Below are 16,007 nucleotides of genomic sequence, written 5' to 3'. Positions count from 1 at the left end.
TAAGCCTGAAAGGCAAGCAAATGATTGAGCTGGCTGACTGTGCTTGAAGTGAGAAATATGAACTAGTGGTGTTCACATAAGTACCAGACTTAATGTAAGGATTCATAGAAAGATATGTAGGAAGGTTCCAGATCCATATTTGGAAACTTTATTTTGAAATCTGTGAAATGAATTATAGTGGCTGCCTAGGCATGGTTTTCTAAGTGGGAATTATAAATAGTTTTCAAACATTTTGAATGATGAAATAGAATGGGCTTAATTACTAATATAAAAAATAGCACTATATATTTGAATAATGTTGCAACAGTTGAATGATGATTTAGGCTCTAGGTTTACGGTGAAGATAAATTTAAAACTATTTCACATAAGCATTCATAAAAATAAAAATAGCTTGCAATTGTATCTTCTAAATGGGAACTAATATATTTGAATCACCATTATTAATCAGAAATCATATTCACATGTAATATACACCATCATGTTCCTTTTTTGGTGGGTTTTTATTTTTTTACATTATCATTTATGTCCTGTGGTTGTGCCTAAATTACACAAAATGAGAAACTCTTTACAATGCATGCGTGTGCAAGTTGGAAATTAAAGTATTTAACCTTCTTCTCTTCCATCTATTAGCAAACTCGTTTTTTAAACAATTATAGGGGAAAAAATGGTTAAAGCCAATCATGCATTTATTTTGATAAAAAGCCTGAAACAATATTAGCTACTTTCCACAAATAAAAAGAGAGTCAAATAATCACTCTGAGCAGATTTTGCAAGGACCTTGGAGGGCATAATTATGTTGGTGCTTTTAGCACAGGGCAAAGCAAAACATAAAATTAAGGCATGAAAGAGTGTACCTATTTTGAGCATAACAATGGGATAATTGCTAGGGGATTTTATTACCATCCTATAATGTAAAGATGCAGTTTTCCCTTTTAGATATAACTTCTCAGTCTATTAAGTTATATTCTTGGTGACATGAATCTGGTTGGAGAGGTTAAGAAGTACTTGAAGCCTGAATGCAATCTTTAGATATCTTTGGTATGCAGTTTCAACATAGTATGTATTTTATTCTCTTTAGCAGAGCTCTTCAAGCACCCTGTGCCTTCAAAATCTTTTACACAAATACTTTCCAATTCATTCTAACCACCCCCCCCACCCCCCCGCATGGCAGCAGGCAAATGATGAGCATTCTAGGACCTTTTGATTGCACATGGCTGCCTAGTTTGTGTTGGGATAGTATTTAGGAACATAGGCAGCTGCCTTATACAAAGTCAGACTATTTATCAATCTTGCCCAGCCATGCCTGTTCAATGGAACTTTGTCTCTCCTCTCCTCCCCTCTCCTTAATCCTCCCTTTAAATCTGTTCTGGGGGTTCACCCAACCTTCCAAAATAGATTTGGAGAGAGGAAGGAAGGGTTCTGTTGCACAAATGGAAATCTTGTGGTAATGAAATGAGGGCATTGGATATCTCCCATATTTGTCATACTGGGGCTGTTAATATCTAGAGCAGATTACTATATGAATAATTGCCATTGCATGCAAAGTCTGCTGGTAGTTGCCAGGACATGGAATTTTTCCAGTGTAGATGGGGTGGATGAGAGTGAACAAATCCTAAAGTTAGTCAGACAAGGTAGTTGATCAACTGTTCTGGAGATTTGGAAATGGATCCAATCTGTTCTGGATAGGGTTGAACTACCTCTGAAGCAGCAGTTCCATAGTTTGGGGGTATTACTTGAGCTGATATTTTTGCTTGATGTGCAGGTGGAGAGGAGTACTTTATGAGTACTCTTGTGTCTTTAAGAGCTGGTGGGATGTCAATACTGATGGAGTTTCTTGTATTTTAGCAAGGAGGGCATTCCAAAACACTGATACCACTAGTGAAAAAGCCAGCCTCCATGTTACCACAACCTAATCAGGTTGTGGCAAAACTTACTGGGCAGTGGAGGGGAATATGGTTTTTCAGGTTCAGAATGATTGAGGGCATTAGTGTGATATGTACCTGATAAGGGCTGCAGTGTTCTGCACTAACTGCAAGAGAATAGCCCCACACAGAACACATTACAATAGTCCAAATGTGAGCTTACCAACACATGTGTCACAGTTAATTCAACACTGGTGACAGGACAGTATCTTTCTTTCGCTGCATCCGAGAACAACAGACTTACTTAGGGGACAAAGGATAGGTGCCATTGCATACCCATCTCTGCCCTCTCCACTGTACCCTGACTCCAGGTAGTCACCTTGTTCTGCACAATGGTAGGGCTATCCTTCAGAACTGATGTTTATTTATGTTTCTTTTGAAGTTTTAGTGTGGCTGCCTCTCTTGTCTTAATTGATGTTGTGTTTTCCATTCAATTGAATGGGAACATTTTCTTGACATACTTTGCTGTATTTATTTTTTAAGCCATTTGGGTTATTACAGTGGTACCTCGGGTTAAGTACTTAATTCGTTCTGGAGGTCCGTTCTTAACCTGAAACTGTTCTTAACCTGAAGCACCACTTTAGCTAATGGGGCCTCCTGCTGCTGCCGCGCCACCGGAGCACGATTTCTGTTCTCATCCTGAAGCAAAGTTCTTAACCTGAGGTAATATTTCTGGGTTAGTGGAGTCTGTAACCTGAAGCTTATGTAACCTGAAGCATATGTAACCCAAGGTACCACTGTATTTTAATAGAAAAGCATAAATTTTAAATAAGCTTAAAAAGTAGGTGAATCTAAGAATGGTGCTTTTGGGCAGAAGAAGGCCCATTCCCAGTTTCAAACAGGTTTGCTGGTGGCTATCTTCAACAAAACAGCTAGCTGTTTGGCTTACTAGACAGAGAGTGATGGAGGGAAATAGAGTGCAGTTTCACTTTGTATATAATAGATTGTTTGCATTGATGCTTCTGTGGTTTGTATAATCTGGAGAGAGTGAGTAGCAGGAGAGATGATGTTCCAAGGAAAGCTGAGCTCACCCTGACTCAAGCTCACCCTTTCAATATTGATGCCCTTGCAAGGATCAAGTGGTTGTAGCGGACTCAGCTGCATGTTACAATTTATGCATGATTTATTTCAGTTGGTCTTTGCAGATTTAAAAATTGTGTTTGCCTTCCTGGCTCACCATTTTTCCAGTCTAAAGATCATAGGTTTTATTTGATTATATTTTGGTACTCTGTTAAAGTCGACTGGGTCACCTTGCATTGCACATCTATTTAGTATTTGCTCATTTCTTTTAACATGTTCATTTCACTCCACTGTGAGAAGTTAATGCCATCTTTTATCTTTCTCTGACTGGATGTCAAAGGACATAACATTAATAGAAGCCAGACACCTCTAATATAGTTTCATGAATGGCCTTTTGAAAAACACACCTAGAATCCCCCAAAGAACGTAAAATCCGCTGCATGGTAGTAGATCTGGCTAGATAATTCTTATCCTATGTAAACACTGTACACTGTACACTTTGTGCATTGCAAATTTGCATTCTCCCTATTTGTTTCCCCCCCTCCTCCTAACGGATGGGATGACCAAGCACATAGGAATATATTCACAAGTTATTTCAATAAGATCTGTTTTGTAGCTAAATCAAAGGATTAATACCCTGATCCTAACTACTAATGTCCTGATAATATTTGCTTTATGGGTATGGGAGTTCCTACTCATGCCCAGAAGAGCTTCCCAGTTCATTTTATTAAAAGGACCTTGTCTTAAAGAAATGTCTGTATGAATTGAGTCCATTGAAATTAATTCCACTGAAACCAACTACAATTGCCTTTCTCTCGATTGCACTCACTTAAGATTGGATTCTAGGTATGAATTGCATTCTCACGTTTACTATGAAAATTGCTCTCCATTAAAAAAATTTCCACACCACAATAAATTTGGATATTAAAATAGTATAGTGTTTTACCCATGCTGGCTGGGTTTGATTAGAGCTGTGCCCCAAAACATCCAGAAGGGTATTATGTTAGCTACCCCTGTTGTAACTTTTCCTCAACAGCAGAATTGTTCCATCCTTGTCATTATTTAAATGGTCATTTTCTGTGCCTTCTCTGTCTTAACAATATCCCTTTTTAGAAGCTTGTTCTGGCTGTCCTGTATGCAGAAGGTGCTACAGTCAAGTGTAACATACCCTTCTCCTAACAATTTTGAAAGGCCAGCTTCTTCAAGACTGTCTGGAAGCTATTTTCAAGTGGGGGGAGCTTTTATTCTACACACATTCTACTACTACCATATTGATTGTTTGTGCCCATGACCAGCACCCCATCCCTAACTTCCATTTGCAACCCACTTCAGGTCAGGCTACAAACCATGAGTTGAGGACTTTGTTTGTTTAAATATGTATATCAGTTTCCCATATCGTCTTATTTTTGTTTGACCCATCTGGCAGACTATATAAACTTGTGAGTTTTGAACAGCCTCCATGTCACTGTTTGCATGTAAGAATTGGACCCTAGACTTTTGTTTTATGTAAGCAGCTATTTCTAGTATGCATTGTATATAGATAATGAACTAAATATTTCACTCTGCACCTACAGAAGTCTAAATCTGAGTTAGGTAACAAGTGTGATTAGTTTGAGTTTAATGTTTTTTTAGTAGTTATTATGAAGCACGTAATTAAAATATTGCTTAGTGTTTTCTCTCTTAGTGGGTCACTATTTTCAACTTTCTGATAAGGCTTAGGATGTGGCAGCACTGTTTTGTTTGGGCATTTCCTGGTAAGTGTGGGTCGGATCCTGCAAATACTTCTTGAAATGCAGTTCTGAAGAGCTGGGAGAAAATTAATTGCTTGAGGGACCATTGACAGTTTCTGTGTCTCACTATTGAACTACTGGAATTCTGTCAGCCTTATGATGGCAAGCTCCTCTAAAGTGAATTAGTTTAACTGACTCTTAATTTCTTTATAAGCTATTGTCTGAAACAGAAGGACATTTAGCCAATTTTTTTGACAATTGGCCTTTCCTGGCACAATTCATGCTTTTTTGCTGCCTTGACTGTTTTGCCAAAATGACATTTTTTTTACCTTGTTTTAAGCCATCTGATTCTGTGGTGATTAAATGTTAACAACTCCTTTCTTTCAAATGACTAACAGCCAGATACAGAACTGACCATTTCAGGGGCCACACATGGGGTAGGTGGCAGTGCCTGGAGGACATTAGATCTTTAAATCATTATGGATTACATAAGCTCATGTAACAAAGAGTGCACTGCATAAATGCTGTTTTTAGCCTACCCAGGCTACAACCCTGATCCTGACTTCCCTCTCATGTTACTTAACTCTAAGTCTGAAACTGCAGAAAGGTGGAGTTGGACTCTACAATCTTGCTTGCCCCTGCCCCGCCATGGTGAGGAGGGGGTCAGACAGCTCTTGAGATTTTTTGGGGCAGTGAAAGGGGATCTGAAAATATATCCTTTCTGCAAGTAGGCACAGCCCATGAACAGAGTTCTGCTCACAGGATCTCTGATACAAATCATAGTCTCTCCTTTCCTTTGGCTCTCTGATCCACATTATAGTTTCTCCTTTCTCACCCACCCCTTCAGAGTAAGGACAGTGAAGTCATGCTTTTGTTTGCCCAGAGTGACTCCTGATTTGGCTAGCTAGGGAGAACCCCTAAAAATGGCCATATAGCAGCAGTTTGTTGGGGCTGCAGAAAAGCACACACAGCAAAAGCAAACAAATCCATGAAAAGACCAGTAGGGACTTAAGGGGTTTTGCTCCCATTAAACATTCACTTTTTGCATTGAAAAATACACTAACACATCATAATATTGCTTGTACAAAAGGTTGCAATAGCAGCAGTGTGATTCTTGACTTTTGTGTGCTTTAGGGTGTCCATTGCACCCAATAACAGCACACTGAAGTGTGTGTCACTTGTGCTGTTTCAATTGCATCTTATAATTTTTGAATCGTATTAGTCATATATACTTAGAGGTAATATTTGGTTTTTTAAAAAATTGCAGGGGTGGGAGATGGACGTACAAAGAAAGGCATGCATGATAGTTGAAAGTGCCCAACTAACGGGCTGAAAACATTTTTATTTTCATTAGGGACCTAAGTAAAAGCTCAGGGTAGCAAACTCCTCCTATGGGCCTCTATAAGAGAAACAGGGCAGCATGTCATATAAATTAATGTGCCCTGTTACTCCCAAGAGGTCTGCCAACATTTTCTACTGAAGTGTTCTCTCTCTGTTTTATGAAGTGAATTCACAATGGCAAAGTAAAATCTTCATCTTTGGATTGTAAATCTTCTGGTTACTCTTTATGTTGTGTTACACAATAGATGACAGCAAGCAAATATGACAAGAGTCCAAATCTTGGAAGTGAGGTTTCACATTTGTTTAAAACATTTTACCAATGTGTGTGCATATGCACACATTTGTATGTACAGTGGTACCTCAGGTTACAAACACTTCGGGATACAGACTCCGCTAACCCAGAAGTAGTACCTCGGGTTAAGAACTTTATCTCAGGATGAGAAGAGAAATCGCGCAGTGGTGGCGCGGTAGCGGCGGGAGGCCCCATTAGCTAAAGTGGTACTTCAGGTTAAGAACGGTTACAGGTTAAGAACGGACCTCCAGAATGAATTAAGTTCGTAACCAGAGGTACCACTTTATGTGTGTATATATTTGTCATGCCTCCATTTGCTTTTGGATTTGCCAGGATTTTCCCCCCTGGAGATCAGTAATAGTTTTAATTATAGCTATGCTTCTAGATCTCCTTTTGTCCTTGTCAACAACTTTTGTCTTTCTGACAAAAGAATGGGCATATCTGATCTCCCCTGCCCCCATTTTGAGGCAAAGGTGGGTTTTTATCTCTTTCCTTTCAGTCCTACCATCTTGGCAGATGCTTGCTAAGTGTTGTAATGAAGCTGCAAGTGTACAGTAAACATCAAAGGCCATTAGATAGTAGACTTCTTGGAAGCTGTTTTCACCATATTCTGAGTGTCATGACGCTGCTGCTTCACTGAACTTTTTTTCTCCTTCACATTGCGCTATTTAAAAACCCTGTTTGCAGGTTTCTTCTGGCATGAAGAGGAGGGTAGGCCTTCTGCAGAAAGTTGGATTTTGGCTTTAGATGCATAAAAATGATTAACCTAAAAGTTCATGAGTTAGTTAGGATACTAGTTATGAATTGGCTGGTAACATTTTTATTCCTTTTTAGCTCTGCATATTTGCAAGGTAATACCCCCCCCCCCAAAAAAAAAAACCATTTTGGCTTTTTTACTTATATCTTCCAGTCAAAGCAGCCCAAAATATTATGTTTATAGTGTTGTCTCTTATATGCTGTTTGGTTTTCCAGTTGTACAGTGCTAATATTTTATACGAATAATTATATGTATTGAGCATATCCAGCCACAGCTAAACACTTTGTTTCACTGATTTCAGTGGAAAAGTGAAGAATAAATATTTATTTGTCCTATTATGAGCTGTTGCAAATATTATGCAATGTGTTATAAAGTTGTGGGGGTTTTGAGCAGGGTATTGGTAAACACGCAAGACAAATTTGCACCCAGGTAATTTTTTACAAAAACATAAAACCAATTTCAGGAATTAAATGAAGGATATGGTTGGAAAGAACGTGAAAACATGACTGAAATAAACATCATGAAATTCTTTCACGAGTTCATTGACCTGCACAAATACTAAAAATTGCCTGTACAGTACTGCAGATAAAAGACATGGGGATCTATATACATTTGTTTAGCTTAGGCCAAAGCTACTGTGAACACTGCCAGTTTTTGAATGATCTTGTCATTGTTATTTGCAAATAGGAAGTCAATTTTTCTGTAAATTTGACCAGTGCTCTTGTCCTTTCAGCAACTCTGGAAGAAATCTATCTCTTACAGAGCGGGTTATGGGGCAGCGAAAGAGGTACATACTTATATCTCTCCCATTGCAATCACTGTTAACTTTGGCTGGATTGTGCTCATTTATGTAGAACTTCTATGCATATTATAGGCTTCTAGAACACAGTCTGCATTTTATATGTTTGGTCCTTTGATGTGGAAAGATTGTCAGTGTGGAGTAGTGGGATGTGAAATAATATAATATGAACTGGGGAAATGTCATGACCTGTGTGTATATGTTGAGGGTGTGGGTGGGTGTACCTCCCTTGCAAGAGATAGAGAAATAATATGGGGAATTTGAGGTCTGAGTTTTCTATCTGAGAGGCAAGACAGTACATTGGGTTAGGAATTAATGTTTAGAACATGGAAGGTTTGGGGCCTTGGGAGGAATTTGGGTTGGTGTTATTAGGTTAAAGAAAGGGGAAATGATTATTTTCATCTGGTGGGGGTCATAAATAAATAGTGTGATAAAATATAAATATAATTGCCAGAAAGGTAACACATTTATTGGACCCGTTAAACAGTTACAAGCCAGCAAGCTTTTGAGTTTTCCAGAGCTGCTCTTCAGGATGAATGTTAAACATTGATAATACTTGAACAACCCTTAGAGCATGCCTCTACAAATTAAAAGCAAATTCATTCCCCAAGGCTGTGCAAGGCTGTGTACTAGTGGTTGTAATGTGATATTCACTCTTCTAAGCCTCCTTGCCATTTTGCACTGGCTGTTGGTGAATAAGAAAACAAAATAAAATAAAAATAAATTTAAAACTTGTTTATGCAGTCATGATCATTCTATTTGATCATTCACAAATAAATATGTGAACTTTATCCGTTGAGGACATTTCAGTTGCTGCTGGGTCAAATGAAAGCTCAGTATTGAGTGATAAATCTGTGATATCTGTTTTTTCACATGCAAGTTGTTATTTACTACAGGAAATAACTGCAATGCATGTGCAAGAAATCCTGGTGTGTCATACTGCCAGCTTTTCTTTTCTTTTCTTTTCTTTTCTTTGTGTTGCTGTTTGCTGCTTTGATTTTAAAAGTTTGAAATATTCATAAGAAAACCACTCCCCTCTTTGCACAGCCCCACCATCTGACATAATTTTAAAAGTTTCCTGAAATTGACTTGGCCATGAAGCTCATTTGGTAAGGCTCAGTTAATTTCACCACTCCATCAACTTGAGCGGAAATAGGGGAAATTGATGAGTTTGATCTTGGGAAAAGAAAGTCAACAGGATTTCCCCTCTATGGTGAGGTGGTGATCAGAGTAATGATACTATAATAGATAGAGGAAAATCACTCCTAATGCTCCATGGAAATGAAATACCTTTCTATATAGCCAGTAGATGTGAGCAAAACAGAAATCTCAGCCAGAGACCCATGTTAGTAACATGGGAAACTGCTTTATAGTGAGTTAGATCCATTTAACTCAGTGTGGTCTATGCTGTCTGTTGGAAGCACTCCAGAGTTGCATGTCTTCCCCGGCCTACCAGATGCCAAAGATTGAACATGGGAACTTCTGTATGCAAAATATGCACTTCACTAGTGATCTATGGCCGTTCCACGTTTATTTATTATTGATCCTGCCCTTCCTGCAAAAAGAGCCAAGGGCAGCATTGCATTTCCAAAACAGAGAAAATGTAGTACAGTGCTGTGGGAAGTTCCAGGAATGGTGCAAGTGGAGAGTGAGCTTGTGCTTCTTTTTTGCTGGGGTATAACATTGTTTTGTTAACCCCATCCCACCTGGATTGGAAATTTAAGGCTGGTAAAGAAATTAAGTAATGAACATAATTTACTTTGGAAGTTACTGCAAGATAACATTGTATGTGTGAAGCTACATTTTATAATTTACAGTGTAACAATCTCTGATCAGTCTTGTGTGGCTAAAAAGCAGTGGATTTTTCCACCATCTTAGTCTTGTTTTTTTAGGGGGAGGTGGGAACAGCTTGTGCATATTCTGTAATAGTGACTGTGAAGACATGCTGAAGGGGTGGTAATAGTTCCTATCCCTGCTGCACCTCAGATTAATTGCACTCAGTGTGTGATATTGTGAATGCTAAAGTCCATCTTGACTAGCATTATGTTAAATACTAAATGCCCTGTCTACATTGCAATTTTAATATGTTCTGACAAACACATTTTAGATCTGAGAGCTCCCGTTGAGGTCAGGGTGCTCGACATCCTGTTAAGTAAATGTTAAAGGATTCGGTACATGATGCCTGTGAATTCCGGCATTGTAGCAATTAAAGCATTATTGAAGGGAGTTTTAGTGAAATATAAAACCTGTTGCTTTCAGATATCACGAGGGATTTTAATAACCTTTCCTTTAGAATAGCTGTAGCCATTTGGTGACTTTTTTTATTGGGGGGGGGGGCAGAATAGAAATTAAAAATACAATGTAAAATTCTACTAGGACATTTACTAAAACATTTTGGTGGTTTGAAGTATGAGTGAAAATTGTCCAGAATATCAGAATGTGCATGGTATGAAGAAGTTTAATGTACTACTGTGCTACTACAGAAAACAAATGAAAATGCCTCATTTGAGTGTTTGCTCAAATTCTATCTTAAGGCTTTGACTAGACACAGACTCAATGGCTTCACCCGCAGCCAGTCTCCTGCCCTGTGCTTTGTTTACCACCTACCCTGATGAAGAGTTCCAGGGAATTCGAAAGTTTCCACACTATTTTGTGACATTTTGGTTGGCCTAGTAAAGGTATTGCCCTAATACAGATTTTAAAACAAAATGTTGGAGAAATAAAACTGTTCTTTATGAATTTTGCGATTGTCTTTGCTTCTGTTTGCATCCAAATGAAAGTATAGGGGGTTGTACCCAACAAAGTTGTCCTGTTTGCACAAGGTCTTCTACTAGCATAATGGAGCTGCTTCTCCCTGACCTTCACTCCATGTTCTGGGGTTTTCTCCAAACCTCCAGAGCAGTTTGGGTGATACAGGGAGAGGAGAGGCGGAGAAGTTCCATTGAGTAAGCCCTTGCATGAATGGGATGACTTCATTTGGATGCAACCCCAGAACATCCTACCTTCATATGTGCTTCTGATGCCAAAGTGGTGGCAGCAGGGGAAGATTTTTGCAAAAAGGGGGATTTTCAAAATAAGCCACATTAAAAAAAAAAGCCTCTCAGCTAATACTATTGCTTTTGTTTTTTTTTGAAACCACAAAATATTAGTCAAGGAACAATTCTGGTGTGTTTAGACAGTGAACAAAATTTCATCTCTGGTGCCACTCACACACCTGGGGTGGTACTGGCTTGTGTTTTATGGGGGTATTAACACTGAATGTGGATGTCAAGTTATTCAAAATTTGCTTTGCTTCAGAGAGACTGGAAGATATATTTTAAGTCACTTTTTTTTTTTACTTTTTACATGGTTACTGTTTAACATATTATTATTGTTTAGAGACAGATTATGCAGTACTTACCAATGCACACTAAAGCATTAAAATAACTATCATGGTTTGAAAACCAATTTTTCACAGTCTTGGGCAAAATCCTTGTGCAGCCTGTTTTTTAAAAGGACACTGTCAGTTTGAAAATGTTTTCACTTACTATGGCGATGAGAAATTACTCTACCTTAACATTTTATGTATAGGCACTTTCACTGTTTTGCTGATCATCAGCAACATTTCCTCTAACCTACGTGTGTAGGAACCTGAGAAGCTGAAATACCACAGATGAGCTCTACAAGGCCAAATGGATGAGGCAAACTATGAACTTCTGTTCTATTGCTAAAAGGCTCCACTAGACTGAAGGGCTCTGATAGCCACAACAGACCATCTTCACTATAGTATTTCATTAATATGTGGTGTTTCTCCAGGATTAGATGGAAGTGATATTATAATTCTTAAATTGGGGGGGGGGGCAATTCACCAGAATGTGATGACAGTTTTACAATTTACAAGGGATCTGGAATGAATTAAGGAAAAATTATACACCAAGAAAGCCTTCAGTAGGCAAGACAATGTGAAATTTATCATCTCTTAGGATACTTTAGTTTTGGTAGAGCTATGAGAAGCTATGAGATGTGGCATATTTTAGCAGATATGTGAGCCCCAGAAGATGATAGTGAAAAGTCCATTTGGCTAGGTAAACATGTGACCCAACAAACCTTTACCATGTAAATAGTCACATGAGATTGGGCCTTTTCTCAGCATTGGTAAATAACTGTTTGTTACATAATAATAATAATAATAATAATAATAATAATAATAATAATAATAATTTCAAATCCCTTGCTTCCTAGTATTCCTACATATATTGTATATCTATAGCAAGATCTGAGATGTAAAACCTTTCTTTTGCCAAGTATGAAGCCCTTCCAACTGCCCCTTCCTTTCAAATACATGTGAAGAAGGGTCAAAGGGCAATGGTCTAAGATTAGGGGCCTATGCTCTTTGTCAGGTGTGGGATGCCCAAAATTCTTGAAACATTTTGGATCAGATCCAAGTCTAGAACAATCTGTAGCCTAATCTTATTTTTAAAACTGTTGGATCAGGCATGGCAGTTTGCACCATTATCTCTAGCTTAATCTCATTTTCTTTATACCCATTTTGCTGTTTCTGTGATGGGCAGTGGCTTTCCAGCATCTAGGGTTCATCAGGTCATTCTCATCACTAGCTACCCAATGTTTTAAACATGCAGTCCCAAGGATTGAACTTGGGACCTTTCACAAGGAAGGTGTATGCTCTACAATTGAGGCATGGCCCTTGCGCCATTTTTACCAGTGCCTTTTCTGTCCTAGAATATCTTGTGCTTGATTTCACAGGACTCCATCATAGTTACAAATTCTTACAATGTTCTTCTCTTATACAGAAAATATATTATCATGTATGTAGCTTTTGTTTTGTTTTGTTTTTCTGCTGTGAGTATTTGACTCAGGAAGTTAATATGCACAGGTCCAGATTAATAAAACAAGAAGAAGCAAGACAGTGTGAATTCATGGAAATACATGGGCATTTAGTTACACGCCAGAACCATGTGTCTGAACTGAGGGAAACAGCAAGAAAAGTAAACTTCTATATAAACAGAATGCCATTTTCTGTCTCCAGACTTCTGTAGCGCCATTAGTCTTTTTGTTTGCATATACTGTTAGAAAGATTAGCAAACCTATGTGAATGTAAACTGCTGTGCATCCACAGGTCATTTACAATGATGGCATGCAATTGTTCTTGGGATTTTAGCAAGCAGAGATCAGTGTCTCTCTTAGTTACCACATGCTGGTGCAGCATGGTGTGTAAAATTACATGCCATGTCATGCCAGCTGGGAAGATAATGCATCTCACTATTGTACAAATATATATTGCCATTGACCTTTTCTATTACGACTTTTCCAGTACCTTTGAGAAGCCAATTACAGCATTTTAAAGAAAAGACTGTAAACTCTGCTATTGTATCATACTGAGCCAATATATTCAACCCTTGAGAAGTTGTCCCTCCTCAGTATCTTCTAATAGGTACTCAAGTACAGCTTGTGTGGCGCATCCTCTTGATTTAAAGACCACGGCTACTGCTGAGATCCTCTAGAAATAACATTTTCAAATTGCAAGACTAGAAATAACAATATATTAAAAGCGGGGACTCCCCCCCCCAAAAAAAAATTGGGCATCTTTTTTGTTTGCCGTGCCATTACTTATTGGTGGGCTCATAACACATTCTCTGCAGCATTTCCCTCCAGCAGCTTACAGCTCCATCTGTCCTAATGCTCTTTATGCTGCAAATTTATTCATTTAAAATTTAATGTTCATGAGCATTCAATGACAATTACTGGATCAGCTAATTTGGCTGACATCACAGCAGCTCAGCCAATGGCTAGAGAGACCGTGATGTCTCTTACCAGAAATGGTGGGGGGTTTGTGTGTGTGTGCGTGCTTGGCTTTGGGGCAGCCTGGTAAAACTATCTTATCAACGTTGCCTGTTCTTGTGTGAAGTTGTGTGAATTTGCCCATGGTCTCATGATTGGATGCATTATCTTCCCAGCTGGCATGACATGGCATGCAAATTTTATATATCTTATTGCACCAGTATGCAGTAAGAATGCAAGTTTCATCAGTCAAAATATTTGAATCTCTATAGCTGTCTGTTCAAACTGGGCAGTTTTATAACTGGGTTTGTGCATCTTTTTATATTTTCCTCTTCAACCAGGCTTTTGGCTTATTAACATCCTATATATCCTTTTAAATGTGTTTGGGGGGGGGGTGTTATTGTTTTGTTTTGTTTTAGTTTTAGTATGTATTTTGTGTTTTTATCTTGTACTTTATGCTGTGAAACCCTGAGATCTTCAGATGAAGGGTGGTATATGAATTTAAATAATACTATGTCTCATAACTATAGAAATATAATTAAATCTCTTACATTTGTTTTAAGCAAAGCAGTTTGTGCGCAGAACTGCTGAAATAATAATAAAAGCATTACACAATTGTAGAAATTGTGAGTCAGTCAGAGATCTAGGCATTCCTGAGGCATGATCAAATGTGGCCTGAGACACAGGGTGGGGAGGACAGTTAGACTGCCCCCTCCATAGTTTCCTTTAATGGCAGAATTTGCATTTATATTCCAGATAAGCTGAATTTCAGATAAGGACCAGAATGTCTGAAAGGATTATGTATATTAGTGGATGATGTATATTAGTTGTTGCTGCATGTTCCTGAGATTTGTGTACATTTACGTTTATGTATCTAAGAAACTAGTGTGGAACAATTCAAATCCGATTGTATAACAGGCAACTGTTAAACAAATTGAGAAGTTTTTGCTTAACCATCTAAATTCTGCCTTACTCTGCATAAATACGGAATTAACAGTTTTTGTTCATTTGAAAGCAATATCAAATATAACAGGTGTGGTTTATGAAGAAAGTAAGAATTTGGAGTGCTGTAGTTTCCTGCAGCTGAACTAAGCTGGGAAAGCGACTCAGGGAGGCTTTTTAAAAAGATAATTTGACTCTCTGAACATAAATCTAAACCTAAGGAAGCTAATAATTTAATAAGAGCACTGAAAGGGAAAAATATGGTTCTAAAAGGGAAATACAAACCATCTGACAAATTTTCACAATGCAGAATTGTAACTGAAAGGCAGGCTACAAGAACATTGGGATTGGCTCTAACCCTGCTGCTAACAATAACCATTTCTATTGTTTGTTTTTAAAATAAATGGTGAAAACAGCAGTGTAGTTCTGCATCACTTTTTAAATATTTGACACGATTCAGTGTGACAGCAGAAATGTAAAGGGGATCATATTTATATTTAGATCATTATAAAATTATTGCAGTGCAGCGAAGTGAATCCAGTAGGCTTTGCTGATGCCAAGATTTGCTGTCCATCAAAAAGTACCTAGCTGTGTACAACTCTGTTGTATCCTAGAGGGCCATATTTGCAACATGCCCCATTGTGGGTGCTCCCTGTTATAGAAGAGGACAAAGCACAAGGGGCCAATGCTTGAATCTCTAGAAAGAGAGAAAAAGTGAAGACCATATCCAAGTTCAGAGTAGAGCAGCTGCTTTAGCCTCTCCATGGATGGCTTGGCAGACAGGCTCCCCAGAGTTCTGAGAGGCTAAGTGTTCTTGAGCATGTACTGGAGAAGAGCTATTGAATTTTTTGTTTACTTAGTGTGTGTTTCAGTCTTGCAACCAATCTTGCAACTGAAGTAGTTTTTATGAAGTGTCACTGATCCCTCATAACAGGTTTACAGAGTACTGGAAAATCCTATTTACGCAAGATCTTGTTGGCACTATGCTATGCTAGCTCCCAGCCAAAAAATTAATTGCCAGGAGAATGAAGCAATGTTTTAATGCCAGGCCATATGTCTCAGGCTATCGAATGAGAACAGTAATCCAAAGTCATCTTTAAAATATGTGCCTCATAATGCAGTCTTTATAGAGATTTCTACCTCCTGTCTCCTTTTTAAGCAGAGGTTGGATGACCATCTGTCATGTATGATCTAGTTGAGATTCCTGCATTGCAGGGGATTGGACTTAGATGACTCTTAGGGTCCCTTCCAACTCTACAATTCTGTGAACTACTGGAAAGTGAAAGCACAGGTGAACATATTTTTTTGGAAAAATTCATACCCATATAGAGGTGATCCTCTCACCTACCTTCTAAGAAGTTTTAATACGCTGTATGTGCATTTTGGATTTGTTTACATGTTGGGTTTCCCTGCTTTTTAAATTGCA

At 38.3% G+C, this 16,007-nt stretch overlaps 1 protein-coding gene and 1 long non-coding RNA gene across 3 annotated transcripts in view; one reads left to right on the top strand and one right to left on the bottom strand.

Moving 5' to 3' along the window:
* LOC114605777 (uncharacterized) overlaps positions 1 to 16,007 on the bottom strand; it is a 402,747-nt gene that overhangs the window by 303,602 nt on the left and 83,138 nt on the right. The window lies entirely within an intron of this gene.
* FIGN (fidgetin, microtubule severing factor) overlaps positions 1 to 16,007 on the top strand; it is a 126,686-nt gene that overhangs the window by 40,313 nt on the left and 70,366 nt on the right. The window contains exon 3 of one of the 2 annotated variants that reach the window (XM_028747337.2): positions 7,796 to 7,849. The exons of the other annotated variant lie outside the window; for it this stretch is intronic. Within the exon in view, the coding sequence (XP_028603170.1) occupies positions 7,796 to 7,849 (54 nt within the window). The remainder of the gene's footprint in view (positions 1 to 7,795; positions 7,850 to 16,007) is intronic. 2 annotated transcript variants of the gene reach the window in all.

This window comes from Podarcis muralis, chromosome 1 (assembly GCF_964188315.1).
Source record: "Podarcis muralis chromosome 1, rPodMur119.hap1.1, whole genome shotgun sequence".
In the NCBI taxonomy this organism is placed as follows: Eukaryota; Metazoa; Chordata; class Lepidosauria; order Squamata; family Lacertidae; genus Podarcis; species Podarcis muralis.
This window is presented reverse-complemented; position numbering and strand designations above follow the sequence as displayed.